Genomic DNA, 9,866 nt, shown 5'->3' on the forward strand with positions numbered 1-9,866 from the left:
CAGAGAGAGAGAGAGAGAGAGAGAGAGAGAGAGAGAGAGAGAGAGAGAGAGAACTTGAAGTGCTTACTGACACCATTAAACTCAGCTTGAAATGGCACTACGAACTGGACTAAATACTTTAGCAGTCACACAGGTCTCTTATTTTGTCCCTTGACAAGGTTGCAGCGATACTGGAATGCATGCTGTGTTGATCCTGTCCTAGCCCAGTGTCCTCAGCACCATCTGGAGACAATCCTCCTGTGACAGTGGGCCTCACATTTGTGAAGACGGTTCCTATTTTGCTGAGGACACTCCGGTTCCTGAGTTGGGAGAGAGGTGGTGAGAACAGTTCCTATTCTGTTGAGGACACTCCCGGTTTCTGAGTTGAGAGAGAGATGGTGAGCATGCCAGGTCTCCTTCGCCTCCTTTCTGCCCCTCCACCATTTCCTGTCCTCTGACAAAATTCTCTCCTTTTCCAAGGACCACAATCTCTTAGACCCTACAGAATTTCCACCAAGTAGCTTAATTATGTCACTTTGTGATAAACTACACACAAATGATGCTAACATTGTCAAAAAAACCAAACAAAACCACATTAAAATAGCCTTAATTCAGATATTTTGAAGAGCCTGTCTAAGCATTTAAAATGTTTATCTTCACCCTAAGAGATTTGCCATTTGTCTCTTCCTCTCTAGGTCATAGAGACACTGTGACTTCACTGTCAGATATGGGTTTCTCAAAAATGACCCTGATTCCCCTGGAAGTTTCAACGCTGGCCAACCTGGAATGCTGGAACTTGTCCCTGCCTGCTAAGTGCCCAGCTCAAGACCCCTGCCCCCTAAGTTCCCAACTCATGATCCCTGCCCCCTAAGGCCCAACCCAAGAACCCCGAACCCGAAAGGCCCAACCCAAGAACCCCGAACCCCAAAGAACCAACCCAAGAACCCCGCCCCCCTAAGTGCCCTTCTCATGATCATCGCTTTGTTTTTGGCAGGTTTCCTACAAATCCGTGTTTATTGAATGGCCCCTGAGCGTGTCCAGGACATGAACTACTGGGTAACTGGCCTGCTGCCCTTCCAGGCTGAGGAAACTCTCAGGAACCACAGAGCATTGTTTCAACCTTCTCTGTGTGTGAGTGTGTCAGTGTGCACGCAGGCTGTGCAGGTGGGCACACCCTCATAAGTGTGTAGACCCAGGAGCTGACACCGAGTCTCTTCCTCTCTCATTCCCTACCCTATTCCTTGAGATGAGGTCTCTCACGGAGCTGGAACTCCATTTAGTTCCAGTTTAGCTGACTGGCCAGCAATCTCCACTACAGCACTTGGCTTCTTACACGAGTGTCAGGGATGCAGACTCAGGTCCTCATGCTTATGTGACTGAACCCTCCTTCCAATCTCAGTTCATCTATAAAAACATTAATAGTCTTTTTGGTTACTAATTGCTGTCATTCTATACACAAACAGTGCTGATCGCAGGGAGACACTAGCAAAGGTTCTCTGAAGAGTTTGGGTGGCGTGACTGCAAACATTTTCAGCCTATCACCAGAGGGACATAATACGCGGGTAAGCAGAGAAATGGCAGGCCTGGGAGGAGGTGAGCTTGTCTGCAGAGTTGGTAGGAAAGGCCTCTGGATACAGAAGCAGGAACCTAGAGGGCAGGACAGAGGGCAGCAGGCCATCTCCTGTCTGAAGCTGTTGTCTAACTGCCTGCATGATCAACATTTAGAAAAGAAACCCTCTGAGGATGGAAGACGAAGCCCCCAGGGCCACCCTGAAGCCACTGGTGTTCCAAGTGGACGAGAGCGCACCCAGAGTCGTGCAGAGCATCCTCCTGGAGCACGGGTGTGACCAGTTTGATGAGCAGCATCAGGACATGGAGGAATGGAATCTCTTCTGGAGGACGTCCTCCTTCAGGATGGCAGAGCATGTCAATGTCAAACCCTGGCAGAGGCTGAACCACCACCCGGGGACAACCACCCTCACCAGGAAGAGCTGCCTGGCCAAGAGCCTGGCGCACATGAGAAGGCTCTACGGCAAGTCCCTCTATGAGTTCATGCCCCTGACGTTCATCATGCCCCGTGACTACACCAAGTTTGTGGCCGAGTACTTCAAGGAGAAGCAAGTTCTGGGTACCAAACCTACGTACTGGATCTGCAAGCCAGCAGAGCTGTCTCAGGGGGAGGGGGATCATCATTTTCAGCGACATTCGAGATCTCATCTTCAAGGGCACGCATGTGGTACAGAAATACATCTGTAACCCTTTGCTCGTGGGCAGGTACAAGTGTGACCTCGGCATCTAGGTCTTCGTCACTGGCTTCAGGCCTTTGACCATCTATATGTACCGCGAAGGGCTGGTGCGGTTCGCCACTGAAAAGTTTGACCTCGGGAATTTGTAAAACGCTTAGGCCCACTTGACGAACAGCAGCATCAACCAATCCGGAGCCTCGTATGAGAAGATCAAGGAGGGGGTGGGTCAAGGCTGCAAGCGGACGCTCAGAGGTTCTTCTCCTACCTTCGGAACTGGGATGTGGATGACCTGAGGTTGTGGCGGAAGATCAATCACATGGTGATTCTCACAGTCCTGGCCGTGGCTCCCACGGTCCCCGCTGCCTACAACTGCTTCGAAGCTTTTTGGGTTTGACATCCTCCTTGATGACAACCTGAAACCGTGGCTTCTGGAAGTCAACGACAGCCCTGCTTTGTCCTTGGACTGCTCCACAGATGTCTCTGTGAAGTGAAGCCTTGTCCACGACATCATTGAACTGATTTATTTAAACAGCCTAAGAAGTGAGGAGAACTGCAGCAGGGCTTCTCCAGGAGGCTCCAGGGTCTCCTTCGCCAGGAGTGATGGTAGCTCTGCACAGCCTCGGATGCCCTTCCCTGCGTGTCTCTCATACGCTTTGCCAGCAGGACGTGCAGGGAAGCCAACTCGGCTGTACACAGAGCCACCGACATCCGTCCCAAGCCCACACGGACCTCCCAGCTGAGAGAAATGATGAACAGGCAGCACGGACCCCTGACAGGAGAAGCGGCCAAAGGCAAGCCAAGGCCCAGGGCTTGGCACATGCCTCGCATGGCACTCTCTTCATGTGGACCGTCAGCTCAGCCACAGCCCCACAGGACCAAGGGGCACAAGGCCACCCTCACAGAAGCTGGCTCCACACCCAATGACCAGGCAGGCAATTTTGTTCTCATTTTCCCTTTCAATGAGGCTACTCTTGGAGCCTCCAGAAATGGATTAAATGTCAAAAGAATAATCCAAGAGCTCCAGAAATTAATGAATAAATAACTCTCAAGTGGTAAAAACTAAAATCGAGAAGCGAAGTGGAACTTTGAAAAACTAAGGATTTCTAGTTTTCTTTTCTTCCCTTTTCCTTTCTCTCTCTCTCTCTCTCTCTCTCTCTCTCTCTCTCTCTCTCTCTCTCTCTCTAATACAGGGTTTCTCTACATAGCCCTGGTTGTCCTGGAACTCACTCTGTGGACCAGCTTGTCCTATGAACTCAGAGATCCATGTGCCTCTGCTTCCTGGGTGCTGGGATTAAAGGGGTGCGCTAACTAAGGATTTCTCCCCCAGAGGAGATGATGGCCCAGTCCCTAGCATGTGCCTTTAGCACACAACATTGTTACTGGGTGCAGATGTGTGAACAGACACAGTGGCTCCACTAGGGCGACTTAATCAAACACTGATCACACGACCCTGTCCCGTTTTAGGTTTCCCAGATGGCTCTGCAGTATATCAGGAGCCACCTCTTAATTCATGTTGTCCAGCACTACAATCCAACTGTCTATTCCTTATAACATAAGAAATATTATAACATTTAAGGAGATTTCTTAGGTTAAATAGTACAAAATAGGCAGGAATCATCTTTTATTTTTAATCAGCTATTGTTTGTCAAAATTATTTTGGGGGGCTGATGTGGGATTCCCCTCTGTATGCTGTGAATATGTTTTATTACCATTGGTTAATAAAGAAACTGTTTTGGCCAATGGCTTAGCCGAGTAAAGCCTGGTGGGAAATCGGAACAGAGAGAGAGAGAGTAGGTGGATGTAGCTGCTGAAGGAGGAGGACCCAGAACCTTTCCGGTAAGCCATACCCTTGTGGTGATACACAGATTAATAGAAATGGATTAATTCAAGATGTAAGAGCTAACTAGAAATATGGCTGAGTCATTGGCTGAACAGTGTTGTAATTAATACAGTTTCTGTGTGATTTTTTGGGTCTGGGCATCTGGGAAATGAAAGAGCAGTCTCCACCTACAGGGGGCTGGGAAGCTGGCTCAGTGAGAACCCACATCTGATTCCCAGCACCCAGACTGGAAGCCAGACATGATGGCACATGCTTGCGGTCCCAGCACTGGAAAGAAAAGCTTCAGCAGGCAGATACCTGGGGTTCACTGGCCAACCAGCTTAGCTGGGCCAGTAACCTCCATATCTCAGTCCCAGAGACCCTGTCTCAAAACACAAGGTGGCCAGTTCCTGAGGAACAACACTTGAAGTTCATCTCTGGCCTCTACACATGTGCTTGTATTCACATCCGCTTGTGTCATCATTGTACAGTCACTTAGGGTGCAGTGGATTACAGGAAATCCAGCTGTTTATAATCATGCATCCTAAATCAGACCTTGTACAAACAGCTACCCAGAGGGACGTCTCCTTGATTCTGTCAGATTGACACATTAACCATCACACAGACAGTGAGTTCCTAGGGCTGGAGGCAGTGGGGTGGTGGTGATCCTGTGGGTGATGGAAACACTCCAGCATGAGAGATCTGTGATAACCAGATGGCTGCGGGAATGTGCTGAGGGTGATGCTTATGTTACGTGTATTACGGTAATGTGCCAAGGGTGGTGTTTAAGTTATGTGTATTACGGTAATGTGCCAAGGGCAATGCTTATGTTACGTGTATTATGGTAATGTGCCAAGGGTGATGCTTATGTTACATGTATTATGGTAATGTGCCAAGGGTGATGCTTATGGTATGTGTATTATGGTAATAAAATAAAGAGGTCCCTGCTTATAACCCACCCCCCAACAAAAAATTCTTCAGGCATCGGTGGACAAAAGTGTTTTTGAGGGATCCTGGGATTCACATTGGCGTTTGTGAGACACTGCTGGACACAAGACTCGGGGACTGTTGTCATAGGGAAGGCCCCATGCTCGGAGGACAGACCAGTCGGCTGTAGCTCACATTCCAGGCCCCCAAACAGTCACATTCCACAAAGGCTGTAGCTCTGTCTGGCCATGAGCCTACTGCCATCACCACTGCAGGGAATCTACAAGGATTGTGCCCACTGGTGCCTTGGGGACCGGCTCACAGGAGGGCCGAGAGGAGACCTAGGCAGCCAACGGGCGTGTGAAACTCCACCTCCCAGCAGGTGTTAAAGGGGCCCTGGTTGGCTCTAGGCTGCCTTGGATGCAGCCTGTCTTGGGAACAGTTCCGACTGCACAGACAGGTGATAAGAGACTCATCTGTGTGCTTCTGGGACGGTCTGCAGACTCCATGCCCACAGACTGAGGGGGCCCTGCAGCTCAACCCCAGCCCTCTGTGTTCCAGGGACAGTAGTCCTGCACAAAGACTGGACAGACTCTCACTACCCAGGTGCCCCAGGTTGGGTATGCTAAACTGGACCCTGGAGCCTAGTTCAAGTCCCTGCTGGCTGCCCAGGGGTCTGCCAGGAAACTACCCAGGGGTCTGCCAGGAAACTACCCAGGGGTCTGCCAGGAAACTATCCAGGGGTCTGCCAGGAGACTACCCAGGAGTCTGTCAGGAGACTACCCCACCATCTGAGTCCCAGGACAGGCTTGCCAGTCTCTGTCCCAAACATCTGCCAATGTCCCATGGTTCCGGTCCCAGCTTCTCCCTTAAGCTGAAGAGCAACTTTGCCTAAGGACCGGAACCCACTCCAGCCTCTTCATTGTGACTTCTTGGTTCATCATCCTGGGAGCCTTAGAACGTTTCTGTAAATTAGCCTCGGCCCTTCTCAACTTGCCGAAAGAGGGCACACATACACAGGAACCGCTTGAACATACGCCTGTTAAAGGAGGGACCTCATTTTAGTGACAGCCCCATAGACCAAGGTCCTGGAGACAGTTCCATCCATTCTATGGCCAAACAGAACTCGGAGTAACCAGAGCCCTTTGTAACAGGTCTGCAAACAGCTGTCTCCACTATAGACACAACTGCAGCCATGTGACCAGACCCAACCAGACACACGGCCCTGCACCCAGAAGCGATTCCGTTCACACAGACTTAAGCTGAGACAAACTGGCAGTTGTGGGAGAGGTGAAAGGAGAAGATGGCTCCTTCACACTCAAAGTCTAACAAGCTATAACAGAAAGCAAGAAGCCACAGTCAACTGATGGGATTAAGAAAGCAGCATATAAATTAGATGCTAAATATTATAATATAAACTATTGAAAAGAACCAGACAGAAGCCCTGAAGCCATTGAATGCCCCCACAGGAAAATTCAGGAGCATATATGATTATGTAGGAGAGAGATCAGTAAATCCTAAGGTAGGGCGCCATTAGAATTGTCCAGTTGGAGAAACAAAAAGGAAAAAGACTGAGAAGCAGGGGCAAAGCGTGGGTCCGGGTGACACTCTCATACAGGAGTGGGCAGCTTACAGCAGCACCAGGAAGAGAACTGAGAACTGAAGCCTGCTGGGAATTCATCAGCCCTGGGGCGGGGCACTCTGAGCTGCATTTCCTCTTTGTCGTGGCAGAACACATCATGGAACCTTTGCAAGGGAGGGAGGATTTACCGTGGCTTGCAATGCCCCTCACGGTAGAGAAGGCATGGCGTAGAAAGGCACGGAGGGGCCCAGCCTGGGCTCTCACATCACAGCACATCGGAGAGCAGGGAGAAGGAATGCTAAATTCTGCACACTGTATGAAGGCAAGCATTTGCTCAGATTCACAGTGCTCTTGTCCTGAATAGCTAGCGTGGCACTTTCTCAATCCTTATACATGAATTTAGGAACCGAGGGATTAAGATAGCCCAAGCCATCCTTTTGATTTTTTTACACAGCAGGGGAACATTTTCCCAACTGGCTCCAGGTTTCAGGGCTTGAATAGAGGCAGTAACAGTTAGCAAGCATTGCTGGTAGAGGTGGGAAATACACTTTGGTCAAACTGAAAATCTTGAGTTCAGGAGATACCATCTATAATCCATGACCACACTGACATTAGAAATTTGGTGTGAGAAGTCCTTCTGTGTATGTGTTGCTTTTATTGGTTAATAAAGAAGCTGCTTTTGGCCAATGGCTTAACAGAATATAGCCAGGCTGGAAGAGACATCTATAGTGAAAGAAGGTGGAGTCAGTGAGAAGCCCTGAATCTGCCGCCAGAGACAGACGCGCCAGAACATTGCCAGAAAACCACAAGCCTTGTGGTAAAAAATAAAATAATGGAAATGGGTTAATACAAGATGTAAGAGTCATCTAGAAATACGCATAAGCTAATACGCCAAGCAGTGATTTAATTAATACGGTTTTGTGTGATTATTTCGGGTCTAGGCAGCCAGGCATTAACAAGCAGCCTCTCCCAACAGAAACTATTCTATATTCCTGGGCCCCAAGTGGATGGGATCAAGGCAGGGTGGTAATATTGGCAATGACCATGGGAGGGGTTGCAGGCATTGTTCTGAGGGATGTATTTGGATCCAGGTACCATGGGGTTGGTTGAGAAGTGTTCAGTACCTCTTAGATTATTTTCTCTCCAGAATGTTCTCCAACTCTTTCTGCAAGTGTTTTCTCCTCATCCTGCCAGGAACTGGGGGAGTACAGGCAAGGTCCCAACTGGGTCACAGAACACAAGCTGGCAGTTCACTCAGAGCAGGCAGACAGGACACTGGTGCACCCTCCAGAGGCAGAGGCCCTTGTCACCTTGAGACCAGACACTTTGCCATGGTTGAACACATCCAGTGTGCTGCCAGCGTGGACAGCTGCACTCAGGATGGTGGCACCCATACCCATCTCCCTCTAGCTCCAGGCTCTCTGAGTCAATAGCTAAGACCCTGGTCCCAGGCCCCGCCTACTTCTCCACCAGGGTGCCGAGCTAGTGTCCTGGATGTTTGCTGTCAACCTGACACAGGCTGGAGTCATCCAGAAGGAGGGAACTTCAACTGAGAAAATACCTCCCTAAGATCTGGCTGTAGGGCATTTTCTTGATTACTGATTGGTGGAGGAGGGCCCGGCCCATTGTGGGTGGAGCTACTCCTGGGCAGGTGGACCTGGGTTCTCTAAGAAAGCAGGTTGAGCAAGCTATGGAGAGCAAGCCAGTGAACAGCGCCACCATGGCCTCTGCTTCTTCCTCCAGGTTCTGGTCCCGTTTGAGTTCCTGTCCTGACTTCCTTTGATGATGAATTGCCGTGTGGAAGTGTTAGTCAAATAAACCCTTTCCTCCCATCTTCTTATTTATTTTTGTCATGGTGTTTCACCACAGCAGTAGAATCCTAACTAAGACAAGTTGGTACTAGGAGTGGGGTATCGCTGTGGCAGACCTGACCATGTTTGGGGGAGTGTGGGGAAAGACTTTGTAACTTTGGGTTAAAAAAAAACCTTTCCGAATTGAGAGCGTGCTGGGCTGCTCTGCAGGAACCTGGAAGACAAGAACGGAGGAGCGATGCACACAGCGGACGCCTGGCTTGCAAAGTTTAATTTTTTTCTTTTGGTTTTCTAAGACAGGCTTTCCCAGGAGCTATGGTCCCAGTCCTGGAACTAGCTCTGTAGACCAGGCTGCCCTCGAACTCACAGAGATCCACCTGCCTCTGCCTTCCAGGTGCTAGGATTAAAGGTGTGTATCACCACTGCTCAGCCTCACTTGCAAAGTTTAAGAGGGAAGTTTAAAGACTATCAGGGCCATCTGTTATTTTGAATTAAGGTTCTGTGGTTCTGGTTAGCTGGGGCTAATAAGATCCCAGAACTGCTGAAGCGAAACCTTTGATTTTCTGGGACAGTCGGTGCTGGTCCATCGACAGTGATATTGATGTTCAAGTGCGATCTTGGGTATGGACAAGGAAGGAAAAGTTATCACTTATTAATGATGCTTGTGTGTCAATTTGATGAGGGGTCAGTGGGAGGGTTCATGGGGAGGAGGTGATTCAGATAACCTGAAACTTCAGCCCACATGTCCAGAACTCTGCAGCCCAAGCCTCTCGCTTTGCTTAGACTTGACCCAAGCTGGGTGTGAAAACCCCGACAGCCTGGCTCACAACATGGGCTCTCACTGCAGGCACGCGCGGCTACAAAGCTGGCTTTGTGACAGCAGAAGACACCGTCTGGACAGGGCTACGGAAGTCAGGCTTCTGTGGGTCGTGTTTCTTGCATCCACTATCAATTTTCAGAAGAATTGAAAGGCATCATCAGCCGCTCACTGGCGGTGCCGAGGTCAACAGTATAAGACATCACGGAGCACATTTACACAGGCAATGAGGATTTAACACTCACTGCGATGAGTCAGACCCTAACTGTAAAGACCCTGCCCAAGACTTAGAAGACTCTTGTGCACAGGGCAGTTAAGGGAACAGTGGCATCTTATTGTCCATGCCAAAGCCTGGCACAACAGTGGGGTGGCTGTACAAACCAGAGTGAGCCCAGAAAGGGATCTTTTCTCTACTTTGCAGATCCTCTGACACCAAGAAGGCAGGCACACCTGCCCTTTGGACTTCCTTACAGGTCAGTGGGGGCAAGGCGGGGAAATAGAGGTGCTGCTGCCAGCCCTTCCTCTCCGCTGCCTCCTGAAGACACCCACTGGGCACAGTCTGCTGGCGTGCATCCAGTGCTTTCTCCATCCACGCTGCCTCCTGAAGACATCCACTGGGCAGTCTGCTGGCGTGCATCCAGTGCTTTCTCCATCCACGCTGCCTCCTGAAGACATCCACTGGGCA

At 49.9% G+C, this 9,866-nt stretch overlaps 1 protein-coding gene across 1 annotated transcript; it reads left to right on the forward strand.

The window, feature by feature from the left end:
* The first annotated feature begins 999 nt into the window (after positions 1–999).
* Ttll2 (tubulin tyrosine ligase like 2) lies at positions 1,000–3,267 on the forward strand. Its single transcript, XM_013352269.1, is given in 7 exon segments — positions 1,000–1,035; positions 1,455–1,541; positions 1,705–2,154; positions 2,156–2,471; positions 2,474–2,604; positions 2,606–2,828; positions 2,831–3,267. Coding segments are annotated over 7 exon segments (1,680 nt in total).
* Positions 3,268–9,866: the final 6,599 nt, after the last annotated feature.

The sequence above is a fragment of the Microtus ochrogaster genome, linkage group LG9 (assembly GCF_000317375.1).
Source record: "Microtus ochrogaster isolate Prairie Vole_2 linkage group LG9, MicOch1.0, whole genome shotgun sequence".
NCBI classification, from domain to species: Eukaryota; Metazoa; Chordata; class Mammalia; order Rodentia; family Cricetidae; genus Microtus; species Microtus ochrogaster.